This window comes from Copadichromis virginalis, linkage group LG12, assembly GCF_057382275.1.
Source record: "Copadichromis virginalis isolate Kocher_CV1m ecotype Utaka linkage group LG12, C_Virginalis_male_GT1.1, whole genome shotgun sequence".
Classification (NCBI taxonomy): Eukaryota; Metazoa; Chordata; class Actinopteri; order Cichliformes; family Cichlidae; genus Copadichromis; species Copadichromis virginalis.
The window spans coordinates 36,599,217-36,617,271 of NC_140629.1; the positions used below are offsets into that span (position 1 = coordinate 36,599,217).

The 18,055-nt window shown below is 39.4% G+C and overlaps 1 protein-coding gene across 1 annotated transcript; it reads left to right on the forward strand.

Moving 5' to 3' along the window:
* The first annotated feature begins 11,936 nt into the window (after positions 1–11,936).
* Positions 11,937–13,995, forward strand: LOC146697578 (C-X-C motif chemokine 10-like). The gene is made up of 4 exons (XM_085474217.1): positions 11,937–12,047; positions 12,533–12,650; positions 13,061–13,141; positions 13,449–13,995. The coding sequence occupies exons 1-4, from the start codon at positions 11,984–11,986 to the stop codon at positions 13,495–13,497; spliced, it is 312 nt and encodes a 103-aa protein (XP_085330343.1). The 5' UTR covers positions 11,937–11,983; the 3' UTR covers positions 13,498–13,995.
* The last annotated feature ends 4,060 nt before the right edge of the window (positions 13,996–18,055 follow it).

Below are 18,055 nucleotides of genomic sequence, written 5' to 3' on the forward strand. Positions count from 1 at the left end.
TACGATGCACAGTCAGCACTTTCGCCATCTTTCCTTCATAGCTTTGCAATAACTTTGCAAAAACTTTATTTACAGAGGGCTTTTCCAGTCTCACCCCAGTGCATAAACATGCAGCACCTTTTGATTCTGTAATCTTGAATTGCAGCGCACACATCAAATATGACAGTCAGCAAAACGAGTGCCCGGACTTTATTCTTTTCAGTTCTGCTCAGAAACAGTGTTTTTTCTTTCATTTACTGATACAGAGAAGATGTGTGGTTAACACCTCGAAGCATCGTAGGCATTAGCTACAGTTTATGAGCTCAAACCTCACAGTTCTGGTCTAAATGGCATTAACAGATAGAGAGTTTCCTGTAGCTGGGGAATCAAGAATCCCACGTGTTAACTGCACGATAGAGATGGCAGTAAGTGACAGTTACTGTGAAATAGGATGTGGGACCTTTTATGGTTGCATGTCTACCCAGATGAATAGCTAAGCCGAAGAGCTTAGTTTGTTTCCAAGTGGAAAGTGAAAAGGCGTAAGGTCTGAGACTCTAAGGTGGAACTTTTTTTCATGTCAACATAAACAAACAGAACATAGTCAGAAACGTGTACATATGTTCAAACCAGCAATGAAAAGAGCAGGAAGTGGAATAACCATGGAAGTGTGGGCAGGCTGCAGGAGGGGGGGGGTCTGAAGTTTCCATTATCGTCTCAGAATGATAAAAATGAGTCACGGTGACCATCACCCCCTTCAAACTTCAAATGTGAATCTTTCAAGGTTGAGGCTGCACACATGAGTAAATCCGTGGTCGGCCTGATGGTGGGTTATTTGTGGGTTTTGTGGTATTCAGGAATTTGGATTCTTAGTTCGAGTTTGCTGTTATTGTGGTGTCTAAATTTGGCTCTTGTGTTCACACCTTCATTATACGCTCGTAAAAAGCACTCGATCATCACAGTATACGCAAAGTCAGGCGTTCTTCAGGGATATTAGTCTGTCCAATAAAGAAGCAAAAACCACTGAATCCATTTCAGTTGCTTTTCAAATCGAACAGACAGCAGGTGCACTGGAGAGACGACAGCAAGACAACCATCCACAGAGGGGATGTTTTGCAGGCCGCAGACCTTATTCCTTTTATTGTTTTTGCTTGTGTTATTGTTTCTGCCTCTAGCCTGAGATGCTAATCCACTCTTCAGGTTGCACAGATAGTCCAACTCCTCTTCCAGGATACACGCTGTCATGCATCCGAACCAACCCTTCCTGTGACATGCTGTCAAGGAAGGGTTGCTGTGTCTGCCGGCACACTCTCAGTGGTGCGGAGGAGAAGCTATGAGACACAAGGAGAGCTACACAGGACCACAGAAGGACATCAAGAAAGCAGCAGGACTCATATCTGCAAGAAAGAACAGGAGGAGTTGGACAAAACGACCTCCTGCATGTTTATGACCAACATGTCAAAATCAAACAGGATGAAGGTCTGGCATCCTTTAGCAGGACCTGCGTCACTGGAAAACACCCGAACTGGCAGATCCACCTCTGGTACCCTGGTCTCTTCACAGATAATGGGAACAGAATATCCCACAGTTTCTCCAGACTTGTATCGGTTTTAAATGCATGCTTAGCTGGTTTCACTGTTGTAGTTTTGCTTTTGAGTTCTTGGTGTTTAATTTACTTAGGTTTCTTTTCTGGGTTCCCTTTGTATTTCCCTGTGTTTCTGTTCCTCCCTCTGTCCCATCTTTCTGTCTCTCTGTTTACTCTGCGTCTTTCGGATCGCTTCCTATTTTACTTTACTAACGACTAAAGTAGTTTTATTTTGCATCTGTCTTCCCAATTCCTTGATTGTGCTCACCCGTGATATTATTTGTAACTCTTCAGTGTACAAATAACCTGTTTATACATGTATATACACATTTTAGTTAGCGGTTCTGAAAATTACCTAAATGGACCCTCAGATGAAGAATAAATGACATAATACACTTTACCATTATTTATTTAACAAAAGCATTCGAGATAGCTGCTGATCTTCCCAGGAGTAGATGTCCCAGCAACTTCACCTCAAGCTCAGACTGTGCAATGATCAGAGAAACTACAAACCCCCACCAAGAGCTACATCTCAAATCAGAAGTAACTAGATGAGGCTAATAGACAAATATGTGCATATGAACCGAGGTCTTTGTTTCTGTGATAAAAATGGTTCCAAATATCAAGGACACTGTGATGGCTTGATTTCAGAGATATTAATCTCTGTCTCTCTTCCACAGCATGTCTTTTATCCTGTCTTCCTTTTCTCACCCCAACCGGTCGCAGCAGATGGCCCCGCCCCTCCCTGAGCCTGGTTCTGAAGGAGGTTTCTTCCTGTTAAAAGGGAGTTTTTCCTTCCCACTGTCGCCAAAGTGCTTGCTCATAGGGGGTCATATGATTGTTGTTGTTTTTTTCTCTGTATGTATCATTGTAGGGTCTACCTTACAATATAAAGCACCTTGAGGGAACTGTTGTTGTGATTTGGCGCTGTACAAATAAAATTGAATTGCTCTCTCGCCAGCACACACATCCAGCTCCAGTGTCAGCTGTGTTTGTTGAGGGAAGTACAGGTTTATACAGTTAGGTCTATAAGACTATAACAATGACAAGTTTTGTTTTATGTTTTTTTTATTACTTCCTGAAATCCTGATTGAGCGGGTTCAGCTCAGGTGCTTTGGATCATCACGTCATGTGAAGCTCAGTCTGATCGGCTTTTCAGTTATTTGGCGGAAACTGAGCAGAGAATACAGCCCTGTAATTCAATTCAGTTCAATTCAGTTTTATTTATATAGAGCCAAATCGCAACAACAGTCACCTCAAGGTGCTTTATATTGTAAGGTAGACCCTACAATGATACATACAGAGAAAAAAACAACAACAATCATATGACCCCCTATGAGCAAGCACTTTGGCGACAGTGGGAAGGAAAAACTCCCTTTTAACAGGAAGAAACCTCCGGCAGAACCAGGCTCAGGGAGGGGCGGGGCCATCTGCTGCGACTGGTTGGGGTGAGAGAAGGAAAACAGGATAAAAGACATGCTGTGGAAGAGAGACAGAGATTTATAATTGGTATTATTCAATGCAGAGAGGTCTATTAACACAGACCTGAGTGAGAAAGGTGACTGAAGAAATACTCAGTGCATCATGGGAATCCCCCAGCAGCCTACATATTACAACATAACTAAGGGGGGATTCAGGGTAACCTAAAGGGGATGATGTGACTGCTTCTCTCTGCAGTCACATCATCAGTAAACACTCGTGACCTGGCTCCTCCGACAGCCATACATGCCCGTAATGTTGCCTTCACCGTATTTGGCACCTTATCACAGATGAAGCTGGTTCAGATCATCAGCTGTTTCTCTCCTTTTTCTGTTTTCCAGGACTGTGCAGACTCTTTTAGATGTTTTCTAGCAAAGTCTAATCTGTCCTTCCTGTTTTTGAGCGTAACCAGTGGTTTGTGCCTTGTTATAAACTTCCTATGTTTATAAGTATAAAGCTGTCTTTTGATGGTAGACCTTGACAATGATACCCCTACCTCCTCATGTGCTTCTTAAAGTTCAGCATAAAAAGTAAAAGCTGTTTCGCTTTGTTTCTAATAGCAGGTAAATTTGTGTGCTGAGCTATTTTGGCACTTGCAGATGAGTTACGGCACATGCAAATGTTGTGTGCACACATGCTTGAGAAGGGCTAGGGAAAGTTGGCCAGATGTGCCACAAATTTAACAACTCATTTGAAATCTATGAACCACAGGATTGCCCATATATGGTAAACCTGTGGCCAAGTAGTGAGCCAGACTCACCAGAGCACTCTTAGTTCAGGCCCAAATGAAGTCCAACAATGTGGGTCACAATTTAGGCCAAACAGTCTGAGGTATTATGGACAAGATTTACTTGAAACACAAATGTAAAGCAGGATTTTTAGGGATTTGTTAAGCTTTATCTGGATGCAAATACAGGAGGACCTTGAAGTTCACCACAGGTTCCAAAACATTTACCTCCATAAAGGTTTTCCATAATTCCAGGACTTTATTTAATGCAGCTAAATGGCATAAAAAGTACAGTTTATCTGTTTATTAAAGGGCAGTGAACTGGGTTCAAAACTTGCTGAACAGAGCAGTCACTTTATTTTTCTAATCAGCATTTTGTGTGTGTGTGGGCGGGTTGCTGACCTTTTATCGGATGTTGAAAGTCGGGAAACTGAAGTGCATTTTCTTTGCTTGAAAAGGGTGGCATCTCAAAAGTGCCAATAATAGAGTACAGAGTTGATTTATGTGGTGAGGGCTGCACTGGTGGTCATGAGGAGGAAGTGTCTGCAGTCAAGTGTGCTTTCCTGAACTTAGCTTTTTTTAATCTGCTGGATACTTTTGATCTACTTTTGCAGCACACGGCCCTTGAAGAGAAAGAAAGAAAAGAATTGAAACAAACTTCGTATTTTTGGATCATCTGACTTGAAGTAAAGTCCAAGAAAAAAAAGGTCCAGAAGTCTGAGACATGGAGGTGAAAGGCTTCTATTCTGCATGTGATACTTAAAGCTTGAAATGCACTCAAGCTGGCATGGAAGTTGGTGCGAAACCCGATTAGATCAGATCATGATGAGTAATGTTTGAGATGCATTACTTTTTAAAGCTTTCTTCATTGTATCTCTATTTTAGGCTTTAGTACAGCACTGAGCCACTTTTCATTTCTTCCAAGAATTGGGGCATCATCCAAAGAAGAGCTTTGAATGTCTTTCAAGAAAATTGGAGAACTATTCCTGAAGATTAAGAGGGTGTGTTGAAAAAAGAAGGTGGTCATACCAAATACTGCCTTTCAAGCTTGTTTGAATCACATATATAAATCGTTTTAAACTAGCCATTTCCCATTTCCCTAAGAAAATAAGCAGTTAATCAGGCAAGGGTTGGATTTACAGAGGCAGCCTGCTTCTAGCAGAGGATGAACTGAGGGGCTGGACCAAAGCCCAGCCAAAGTAAATAAGGATCATTTTGAAATGTGAATTGTGCAGAGCTACACTAGTAGATCCCAAAGATACAAATATGTAAAAGAGTAGAATATGGCCACGTTGAAGAATAGGAGGAGATGAATGTCACGCTCTTCCTCCCTTTGAAAACTGAAAATAAAGAAAATGAAGTTAATTCCCAAGATTTAATTTTATGTGCAAACTTGTTAAGTTTCCATGTTAAATGACCAAAATTTTTCAAATACAAAAGCCACAAATCTCTTCACTCTGTTTAACCTGAAGAGAGGAAAGATTGTTTGATCAATGAACGGGACCTGCTTTTCTTTTCTTCCCCCGCAAGTTGATCTTCTGAAAGTGATTTCTATTTTGGTTTGCCAGCTGTAGAGATCCATGCACTCCTCCACTTATAAACATGCAGGAATGGTTTGTTTGAAGACTTTCAGTCCGGTTTCACAGCACAAAAAGGTGAATTATGGAGTTCCACAGCCTTTCGTGCTAAGACTGTTTCTGTTTGCATTATAGGTGGTTCTCTAGGCAGTATCATTAGAAGGCATAGAATACATTTTCACTGCTATGCAGCTGATACCCAACTTTATCTATCCATGAAGCCAGTTAACCAATTACTTAAATTGCTAGAATGTCTTAAAGACATAAAGACCTGCATGACATCCTCCTTCTAAATTCAGGTAAGTTATTGTACTTGGCCCTAAAAGTGTTAGAAACATGTTGTCTTGCAAGATTTTTACTCTGGACGGCATGACCTTGGCCTCCAGTAACACTGTGAGGAACCTTACAGTCGTTTATGACCAGGATATGTCCTTCAGTGCACATATTAAACAAATATGTAGGACTGCTTTCTTCCATTTGTGCAATATCTCTAAAGTTAGAAAGATCCTTTCTCAGAGAGATTCAGAAAAACGAGTTAATGCATTTATTACATCTAGGATGGACTAGTGTAATTATTAGGTTGTCCAAATAACCTGCTTCCCATGTGTTTATACACCACTCTGTATTTAATTATTAGTCATTACCAGTGTTGGTCAAGTTACTTGAAAAAAGTAATCAGTAACTAATTACTGATTACTCCCCCCAAAAAGTAATCCCGTTACTTTACTGATTACTTATTTTCAAAAGTAATTAATTACTTAGTTACTTAGTTACTTAGTTACTTTTTAAAAACACGATTTACAACCTGAAGAGGTGATAAAGTGATAGATCTTTCAGCCCAATTCTACTTTTTCTACATAATCCATCATACAAAATGTAATCAAATGGAAAAGTCTCTTTTTTTAACTTGTTTTATCAGTTTTAATCTTTTAACTTTATGCATCAAGCAAAACATTTAATTGCAACATTCTCTGACTTGAATAAATTAGTTTAACATTTAAACCTATTTTCTACACATTCCAGCACATAAAATAAAATATTTTTTGTGTTTTCACTCACTCTTTCAAACAGATGCAAGTAAAACACAGCAGAAAATAAATAAAGTCAAAGACTCAGCGGTCCTTTTGCTCTATTTTCACCTGTAAAGCAGGAGCAGGGTAGGCGGAGGGTTACCCTGGTGCAGGTGTGCTGCGGTCAGTTGAAGAATCCGCGCGAGTGTCTCTGTGAGTTTCCCATCACGTCGTAGCTACTCGGTGCTTGCTCGGAAGTTTAGGGGTTTTTTTCGCTGTAAAAAGAAGTTTTCTTCCCACGCACGATGGACACTAATGTTTTTGTCACTTTTTATGGAATCAAACTCAAAGTAAGGTCAGTACTTCCACACTTTAAACGCTGCACGCTCATACTCTCTCCCGCACTCGATATATTATCCATTGTTGATCTGCACACAGCTGCTGTCACCAACGTCGCACTTGCTTACGTCACTGTCATGAGACATTCTCGCAAAAAAAATCACGGTTTTAGTAACGCAGTAACGCAGCGTTCCTACGGGAAAGTAACGGTAATCTAATTACTGATTTTGCAATAGTAATCCCTTACTTTACTCGTTACTTGAAAAAAGTAATCAGATTACAGTAACGCGTTACAAGTAACGCGTTACTGCCCATCTCTGGTCATTACTCATTCCTGCCTCTTTTCCACAGTGTCATTTTTCCAGTCTTTCACGGCAGATAGCTGGCCCTGCCTGAGCCTGGTTCTTCTGCAGGTTTCTTCCTTTAACCCTTTCACACATAGTGGTCACTACAGTGGACAGTTATTCAAAGGCTGTTTTCTTGTATTTGTGTCAGTGTTGATGGTATACACGCACATAAACCACTACATTGGACACTGATGTATCACTCCATGTTGTCCACCTAAGTGAACATGTAAAAGACTCTTTGAAAAGTACATGTTTAAAAAAATAAAGTTCAAAGATCAGATGAATAAAAAATACCTAAGAAAACAATCCTGATTGAGGTTGTCATAATTCATGCATGAAAGGGTTAAAAAGGGAGTTTTTACTTCCCAGTGTTGCTAAGTGCTTGAACATAGGGGTTGTTTGGTTGTTGGGGTATTTTCTCTATTATTGTAGGGTCTTTGTCGTACATTATAAAGCACCTTGAAGAGACTGTTGTTGTGATATGGCGCTATATAAATAAAATTGAATAGAAGAAGCATTGAAAAAAATCATTGCTCTTTGCAGACACTTAATGTTGTCTAATGCTATATTTGCAGCGATCACAATGTAGTTTAGCTAATAATATATATTTTTTTAACATTTTGAGGCCTGACAGTGTTTATAACATGGCAAACCTCAGCCTGATATCTGAATGCTGCTTCAATTAAAGGGTACAACTTAAGGAAATCGGATTTTTGTGTGTAGGAGGGAAAATGATGAAACTGTAACTGGTTTTATGCTGAATAGGTGAAATAAATGCAACAGTTTTCTTTTTTATTTCATAATTTTTGCAGGGTGTGACAATGTACGTGATCAAAACAAAAATTGAAACAATCACTTCTCCCACTCTGTTGATCTCCACTGTACATTTGAATATTTAAAGGAAATCCTATACACCATCAACAGACCTTTCTGTGTTCACATTCTTTCTGTGTCAAATTAAGGATTTTTCTACTTTAAGGAAACGTTACATTTCACACATGCGTTGGCATCCGCAGTTTCCTGTTTATCACAGAGATGGTGTGAAGTATCGTTTCTATGCAAAAGCACATTGGTGAATGACTCAGGATATAATTATTAGAGAAGCACTTTTGGTTTCGGCAATTAGTCAGTACAAACCAGCAGGTTTGAAACACAAAATTAGAGCCGGTAAAAAGATGTCGTGTTCATTTGTCTTCATGTCTTAATATTGATTGTGTAAATTAAGCCAATCCTTAATGACTCAGTCAATTCCTCAATCAAAAGAGGAATTGCCATAATTTTCTAAAAGTAGTAACATAAAGGTCAATCTTTTTTACTCGGAAAAATGAAAAGGAATCAACATTGCTACTCCCTTATTCTGTATAACAAAGAAATGGAAAACTGAATGTGCTGAATAAGATTTAATGCTTGAAATTGGTTAGGAAAATTACGATTGCATAAGGTGACTGTTTTGTCACCTCATGAGAAAAGGGTTCTCCGAGGAGTTGACTTGATGACTACAGTACAGCTCACCCATCATGCAGCTAAGCGTTTTTTGTTGTTGTTTTTTTTTTTGCATAAGTTAGCATAAGTTTTAGTTACCCTAATGCCAACTTAAACCTGAATCAAAGTGGACCATAAGTGCAAAAGTGACATAAAATGACAATGCTTTAGAAAGAAGTGCTGGAGTAAACAAAACAAAACAACTGTGACCTTATTGACCTGTGAGTAGCAGCGTCACAAATGAGTCTAGATATTTAATTTTTTAGAAAACCATCAGAAATACTTTATTAATCCCAAAGGAAATGTCCATGCCTCACCAGTTTGTTCTGTGCTACAGTTTGTAAAACAATTTTTACTGTATTGCTTTATGCTGCAAGGTAAAAACCTACAATATTACAGAGAGAACCGTAACAATCAGACAATCCCCTGTGAGAAAGCACTTGGAGAGAGTGGGGAGGAAAAACTCTCTTTTGAAAGGAAGAAACCTCCAACAGAACCAGGCTCAGGGAGGAGCAGCCATCTGCTGCGACTGGTGGAAAACAACACAGGAGAGTGTAGCCAAGAGTTTCTGGAGGTTGCTGGCAGTCATTAATGTCGCTTCGGTAAATAACAGGTTGATGTGGTTCACAGTAGTTTGCATGGAAAACGATAAGTTGTCTGCAAACACTCACAAAATAGTCGCTGAATGGGAGTGACACTGAAAAGTTCAATGCAAACTGGAAATAAAGACGCGCAGTTTGAAGCACGTGTGTTGCAGCTGTAATGCACAATTTTTACTTTGAAGGTGAACAGTTTGTAGTTTGTGTTGCACTTTGTCAACTTTCCCTAATTTTAAGTTTCGCCATGTTGCAATTGTTTGTGTCTATGGAGACTCTAGAGACTAACTCCGGGAATCAGACTTTCATGAAAGCTGGACAGGAAGTCAAACACAAGAACAGTATAGAGAAGACATGAGATTTCCAAAATAAAAGCTTCGGTGCATGCTAAACGATAGACAGACTGGATGGACATGCTGACATCACCCACTGGTTTTGAACATTTTGAATCTTAATTTTGTAAGATAATCCATTAAAAATGCGTTTTAGAAGTGTTGTGGGTTATTATACTTTTTTTTTATTTTTAAAGAAAAGCATTTTTGATGGAAGAGGTCCAAAAGTGAACGAGGCCTTCCAGACACCAGTAGCTACAGCTACCTGTGCTGGGACGCTTGTCAGTCATTACAGCCACACATCAAATAAAGTCACCCCACAGAGATTTTATGAAGGGGGGGAAGTAGAAAAACATATTTAAATTTGGGTTTACAGTTGTGGAAAAATTACAAGGTTGGGAATTTTTAGACTTAATTACACCAGATCAAAACTGTATAATCAGAGCACAAACACTGTCTTTTATACAATGATTGAGTGGCGCTGGTGTTATTCAGTCCCTTCCTGTTATTCTCCACTGCAACTCCCCGAAATGCAACACAAGTGTTGAATGTTGAATTTATTACAGTCATTGTAGGCAGGTGAATGTGGCATGCTGCGTAGACTTTAAAAGCGCAACTTTTTTAGTGTTCTCTTCTATCCAACCACAAGATTGATTGATCAGGGGGGTCCCCAACATTTACTGCACATAGATCATTTTTATTTGTTGCTGGAATGTACATCTCATTTTCATATACGAGAAGCACAGTCTAATTTTAGGGTCAGAGACAAGATCCCCCATTTAATAACTTGACAGAAGAGGAAGTGGTTAGCAGCCCCTCAGAGGCAAATACAGAAGTGCTGCTGTGCCAAGTCTAGTTGTTCTTAAGCACCAGTGTTGTATTTTCTGTTCCTGATTCCAGGCAGGTTAAACCCAGTGTGAAGTACCAATACTAAATCTGTTCTGGCCTGAATTTCCACGAATCTTGACCACAACAGTTGCAGTTTACAGAACTGTCCAGTCATCAGTTTTATATCCATGCCTTCCTAAAGAAAAGCCATGATGCACCACCTTAGTATATGTTTTTTGGCCTGCTGGCCCTCCACCCAGTGCATGTTTGGTTGTACCTGCTGTAACTGATTGGTCATTTTTACAGCTATGAAGCAAACATCTGATCGCTGAACCAATTAATATTTTGTGTTAATGCCGTGAAAGCCAAATGGGTCACAATTCCCTTGGTTGTGGGTTCAAAGTGCACTATGGTGAATATAAGAGAGCTGAGCCTGAACAGAGAAAATGCAGTTTGTCTGACACCATCCTTTTCCTTTTCCAGAATAACTTCAAAGGATATTTGCTAATATACACGAATTGCTTTGTTTGCACCTGTTCAATAACACAAACGTCTAATTATCCAGTCACATGAGAGAAACTTAAGTTCATTTCATGTTTTTAGTTTTTGACTCTCTAGTACAAGTTTTCAAGCCTTCCCATAGTGTAAACTTGCAATACGTAGGTGTGTGTTTAATCTTTGTATTAGTTGCTCCCTGTTTTTTTTCGGTACTCCTTTGTGTCTTGTGCTTTGTGTGTACTTTTCCCTCCCCTGTGATTGTGTCCATTGTGTGCACCTATGTCTCATTTATTTGTATGTATAGAGTATAAATAGTGCCATCTTCCCCTTTTGTCTGAAACCTTTTCTTGTGAGTCTTCCTGCCTGGATTCTGTTTGTTGTTTCTTTTGGATTGCTGTGCACCTTCCCTGACTGGACCCTGACTGGAAAATGTTGCTTGAAAGCACAGATCCATCCTGCCTGTATCAACACTCAAAGCTGGTTTAATGGTGTAGGGGATATTTATTTTTAGTTTAAATAACACGAGTGCTGTTTCTGACCATGTCCATGTCTTTATGACCACACTGTGCCCATCTTCTGATCGCTGCTTCTGTCTCACCATGTCACAAAGCTGAGATCATCTCAAACGGGTTTCTTGAACATCACAGTGAGTTCACTGTACTCAGCTGGCCTCCACAGTCACCTGATCTCAATCCAGTAGAGCACCTTTGGGATATGGAAGAATGGTAGATCTTGTGCAGCTGATAAGCCTGCAGCAACTGTGTGATGCTATTGTGTCAATGTGGACCAAAATCTCAGGGATGTCCAATCCAGCACTATTAGACTGATGAGGTGTCTGAGTTTTACCTCCAGCCTTAAATTTGGAGCCGACATCTAGTAATCAAAGAAATCCAATATTAATTGTACACTACATTTACATTTAGATATAACCCTAAATACAATAATAAAATGTTATTATATAACAATATGAAATTATATTTATAATTTTATTTTATGACTCAGTTTTTTATATTGTAAGTGGTGATGAAATGCGGTGTTTGCCATATTTAGCTCAGTCAGCAAAAACTACAAAAAAAAAACGCCACAGAGTTTCCCTCCTTACTTCCTCTTTTTCAGCTTTATAAACCCACACTCAACTTCATTCACTCTCAGACTTTCACTCTTGCATCCTCACTGGTCCTCAAAGATCAAAACAACCATCACGAAGATGAACAAGCCACTGCTCCTGCTGGTCGCTCTGACTTTCTGCTGTTGCATCGCGTCTCTGCATGGTAAGAAAACATTATTGCTTTAATTAAAAATATTTGTACATTTTGGTATCTCACAGGAGGGCAGCCAAAATATGCCATTTGATTTTGAGGGCATTATTTTATTCATATTTATCGTCTTTAAATGTATTTTATCTTGTCTTGGTTCACATGATGTCATAGTTTATTTATTCTGTTTTTTTTAAATGCATTAAAGTACAGTACAATAAAAAAAACAAGCTTTTTAAGTAGGTTGTAGGTATTACCCGTGACACTTGTTTTGAGTGTCAAGGGTAATACCTGACCTTAAAGACAGAGCAACAGATCCATTTACTGGCTTCTCTGGGGCTTTCAGCTGCATCTTAGTGCTTTGAAAAACTTTGAAATGGGACTGAAAGTTGCAAGATTTGTACAAACATATATAGATGCATAGTAATTTTGAGCCTTAACAAAGTCAGACTGGTTTAATCTACTAAAGACTAAAATAATAACTAAATCCTTTTTTACAGGTTTTACCATTAACACCTGCCGCTGTAGGCAGACGGTCGCGAATCCTATTCCTCCTAGAGCAGTCAAGAAGATAGAGGTGACTCCTGCCTCAGGACACTGCCCCCGAACTGAAATCACGTGAGTACTTGCACTGATCTGGAGCACTGGGTTGCACAGATTCTCAGTGGGCCGCAGGGTAAATTTAAAAAGAGCATCAATTTGAAATACTCTTTGGTATTAGCTACAAAGCCAGAGTGGGAAAGTTATGAGTACATTTTAGCTAATAATTCACATGTACTGTGCTAATCTAATGTTTTCCTGAAGCTTTAGGTGAAAGTTTATAATAGGAAGTTGAAACACTCAATAGAGCCCCTGGCAACTCTATTATAACTCTCACTGGTCTGATGTCTGGTGTCATTTTGGCACACAGATCTGTAAACTGAAAGCAAAAAGGAAAGTTGTGCTTCGATTTCTTACTTTTAAGTCTGTGTCAGGTTTAATCAAATGTGTGCAATGTGCTAATTTCTCCATTTTTAATTTCTTCACAGCATCACCGTGAGGAATGGTAACAGGATTTGTGTCGATCCAGAGGCCAAGTGGTTTCCAGGCCTTCTCAACACTCTGCAAAAGTAAGGAGCTTTATCACCTACAACACATATAATCACATTTAATAGACCCGACATAAATAACGTTTACCTAACTTGCTGAGAATATCTTTTTAACTGAGTTGCTGTTTTCAATGAATTTTGATGCTACATTTATCTATCTTAGCTACCTGGAAACAAACAGTATTTTTTTCACTCCTATGTATATTTATTGTGTCTAAAGGAAGGAAAACACATACTAGTTTACTGTATCTGTCACTGCTTTCTGATTTGTATGATTGTTATTGGTTATTCCAGCTATTCTGACTCCATCCTTTTGTTTTGATTACAGGAAAAAGGGCCTCCCAGCTGCTGAGCCAACCACTGTTTCTAGCTTCTGATCACGTTTCGTGGCATATCGATGCCTTCAGTCATCAAGCTGTGAATTACCGGAGGAAGGCTGACCCACCTTCCATTGTTTATGTCACTGTCTTTTTGTTTTGTATTGAACCTTTTTGCAGTTTCATTTATTTTTAGTGTTTAAGGGAAAAAAAATTACAACATATACAAAATACCATGATCGAAATGTGACCTTTTATACCTGATAGTATTAATGCGCTGTCTTACCATTTTAAAGAATGTATTGAAGAAAATGAAATACTGCAGTATTGATGCACAGATTTGAACTTTTATATGTTTTGTATCTGTTAGTGTTACCATATCTTACTTAAGAAACATGTATTTGTACTGTTTGATTAAAAATGGATGATTTTAGCATGTTGGTTAGGATGGTTTTTGTCACTTTAGCACTAGGGTGCTATGACTTCAATTTATGTTGTAATTTGGATTTTTGTTTTTTTATATAAAAAAAAGATAAGAATAAAGAACTGACAAAAAGACTTAAAAATGACATTTTATTGCCTGCAGCGGGTGTGGGTGGTGGTGATGGTGGGTTCGGGACTGTGTGGGAGGTTTAAAATCCTGGTTTTGATTTGTTGTCATTAAAATTATAATTTCGGTAACAAAGTTTTCTAAAGTTTTCTTTAAACATAAAAACACAAAGCACTATTCTTTGGGAAGTATTTACTTTTAAGGCAATAGTATTGTATTTTGTATATAAACAGTTTGACCCTCAGATAAATCTATTGACCTTGAAGGAGAGGTCAGAGGTCAAACATGACATGATGAGTTTCATCTTCATGTGGTCCTTTCTGTATGTTGAAAATCCACAATCATGGTAGAATTGTAGCTCCTAAGTTATATGGCTTTATATCAGTTTTACACCGATAAACAGTTGGGGACTTATGAAAAGTGTTTCTAAGGATAAGCTGCAATAACCCTGAAGATTTCGCTATTACTAATCAGGCTTTACATAAATGTAAATTAATTAACATTAACATTGCGAGAAAATGACATCCGCCTTTTGAGAACACTTTCACAGAATTGTATGTTTGTGTTAGAGGAATCGGTATTTAAACTTAGCCATATGGAAAAGAAATAGTAAAAACTTATATGATTTACTCATGAAAGTGGCCACTTCCTCATTACTTTCATATATTGTTTTAGTAAGTATCCAAAACATACAAGTTTCATTATATAATTTTTCAAGGGATCTTATATCCGTTTTCACTCTTATATGCTTTTCATACAAGTTTCACACAAGACAGATACAAACTTTATAAGATTTATATATATCTTTTCCATATGGGTAGCCTAAATGCCAAACATGAGGCTAAGTTTGGCTTTGGTAAGAGCTGTTCACCACAGCTGACAGTTTTCCAATCAGAGGACGCTGCCTGCGGTGGATGCTTGTTGGACTGGAAACCAGTGTGGTAAAGAACTGCATGCCACCTTCATTGATAACAGTTTTAAATGTGGTTCTTTAAAAACTCTCCTGAGAGCTAGAGTAGCACCAGCTGGTGGCCTGAAGACACATGCCCAGTTTTTGTCCTCTTACCTCACTCTACTAAAACAACAGTGTAGGGATTTTTTAAAATTCAGATTTAGAAAATAAAAGTTGGTCATCTGCTCTGAAAGTGTGTGGAACTCCTGACTTGCTTAACATGTAATTTTTAACAGTAATTTTTTAACAGTGCATTAAATGAGACCTTTTCTGCTGCGGTCGTGGCTCAAGAGTTGGGAGTTCGCCTTGTAGTCGGAAGGTTGCCGGTTCGAGCCCCGGCTCGGACAGTCTTGGTCGTTATGTCCTTTGCCAAGACACTTCACCTACTGCCTACTAGTGTCGGCCAGAAGGGCTGATGGCGCAGTATGGCAGCCTCGCTTCTGTCAGTCTGCCCCAGGGCAGCTGTGGCTATAACTCTAGCTTGCCTCCACCAGTGTGTGAATGTGAGAGTGAATGGGTGGATGGCTAAAGTGCTTTGGGGTCCCTAGGGGGACTAGTGAAAGCGCTATACAAATACAGGCCATTTACCATTTTACACATAACCAAAGCTTCTAATACTGAAGAGTTCTCATTCCTAGCATTTGTTTCCATGTCTCACTATAGGATGTGCCTCCCTGTGTATTCCTCAGAAACACCTATCCCAGTCATGATTGGCTGGTGTTCGCGACGACCATGTGAGGCAGAGCCACCCACTCTTAAATAGCTTGCGCTATTACACAGTCGTTATTCAAAAAACGCTTGTGTAAATTAGACACGCTGATCCCCAGCACAGAGACAGAAGCCACTTTCAAAGCTCCTCAAGAGAGGCAGATATTATCCAGGCAGCTCATATAGTGGTGAAAGTAAAGTTTCAGTCATGACTGATGTCACCCTTCAGCATTAATAATAATAATAATAATACATTTTATTTGAAAGCGCCTTTCAGAACACTCAAGGACACTGTAAACAGCAGAATAATAAAAGCAACATAAAAGCAAGCAGTTTACACAATCATAAAAGCATAAGACATAAAACAAAGTTAAAATAGCAGAGTGGAGAGGTTATGTGGTATAAGCTACTTTGAACAAGTGAGTTTTGAGTTGGGGCTTAAAGAGAGAGAAGGAAGAGATATTTCTTAAATGGAGGGAATTTGAGGAGCAGAGCAGCTGAAAGCCCTGCTCCCCACGGTGTCAAGACGGGGGGAGGGGACAGAGAGAGAGAAAGGGAAGAAGAAGATCTAAGATGAGGTGGTGATCTGAACCAGATCAGAGAGATATGGAGGAGAGAGATGATGAATAGCCTTAAATGTGTACAAGAGTATTTTGAAATTGATACGATATTTGACCGGGAGCCAATGAAGCTGCTGCAGGACAGGAGTGATGTGGAGCCACAGCTGTAAAAGCTGCTGGTCATGATATTGGTTTGGATATGTGGTGAGAGGGAAACATGAAGATGAAACCAGGAGATGTCCTTACTGAATCATCAGAGCTGAACAGGTGATGGAGAAACAGGTTTACCTTTTAGGTGACATGAATGAGTTGAAGGGAAGTTATGAACTGTTTCTGAGAGACAAATAACCCCAGGATCCTTTTCTAAGTAGCTGACAGCTGGTAACTGTGCAGGGGCGGCTCTAGCAAAGTTTTGCCAGGGGGCCAGGTAGGGCATTAACAAGGAAAGGGGGGGGGACAAAGAAATACTTTTCTTTCTTATTCTCATTTAAAATGTCTGGCTGTTATTAAATAATTATCTGAAGCTTACAACCAAAGTTTTTATCTGATGTACAACGTATAGAAATCATACATATACCAACAAGACAGTACATCACTGTCACAACAGCGTTTGTTTTCATTCAAAGGCTTTATGGCTTTTCCTGTAATACCTGGTGGGCCGGTCTCTAGTCAAAATGCCCAGGCTGATTTTTTGTCCCAGTCCAGCCCTGAGTCCAGCTGTTGTACATTGAGCTGCATTTACAACCTTAGTTAATTCAGACAGGGAAATAACCTTGAAGTCAGACAACACCAACAGGCAGAGCAGCTGAGTGATGAAAGTATGTGCAGAGGCCAAAACCACAGCCCAAAAATCAAACTCTGGCTTTGGGTCACTTTAATTCCCTTTTTTCTTGATATTTTCATTTGATAATCATATTTAGTCAGTGCGCCCCAGGGCGGCTGTGGCTACAATGTAGCAGCCATCACCAGTGTGTGAATGTGTGTGTGAATGGGTGGGTGACTGGATGTGTAAAGCGCTTTGGGTCCTTAGGGACTAGTAAAGCGCTATACAAATACAGGCCATTTACCATTTTTACCATTTTATATACAACATGCCACATTCACCCAAACACACACTTTCTCACTACATTCATACACACTCACAACATACAGTCTGGAGGAGCCAAGGACTGAACCACTAACCTTCTGATCAGTAGGTGACCTGCTCCACCTCCTGAGCTAAAGACACCCAGTGGTAAATATGAGTAAACCCTCACTAGGTTTTGGATCAAGTGTACACTCACAAACCTGACAAACCTGCATTTGAAACGTTGCCTACCATAGTATAGTATTGTATACTATAGTATTGTATAGTATTGCAACATGGCATTTGTTTCTTCTAACTAAAATAGGAGAACATAAATAGTGTCATCATTGCCAGACCTGGCCCACATCTGGTTGACATACACCCTGCCATGACACCGTTCAGTCAGAAGTGCCAACTTGATGCCAGATCTGGGCCAGACCTGTCTGCTATGTGGGTATGACCCACAAAAGCATTTTGTGATTGATCAGGAGTTCCCAGTCTGATTCCAGCAGATGCAAATGTTTACTGCGTGTAAATAATTTTTATCGGTGTAATTCTGGGTTTTCCATTTCATTTTCAGGTATGAGAAGCAGTTTAATTTAAGGGGCTGAGACAAAATTCCCCCAGTCAAAGCAGAAACGGAAAAGGTTAACAGCCCTCAATTACGGAAGTGCTGCTCTGCCAAATGAAATATTTTACTTTATGTATTTATACTAGCAAGGTGCAACTGTTGAAGTGTCTGAGTGTATCTGAGCATCTTTACAGCCTTAGATTTGGAGCTA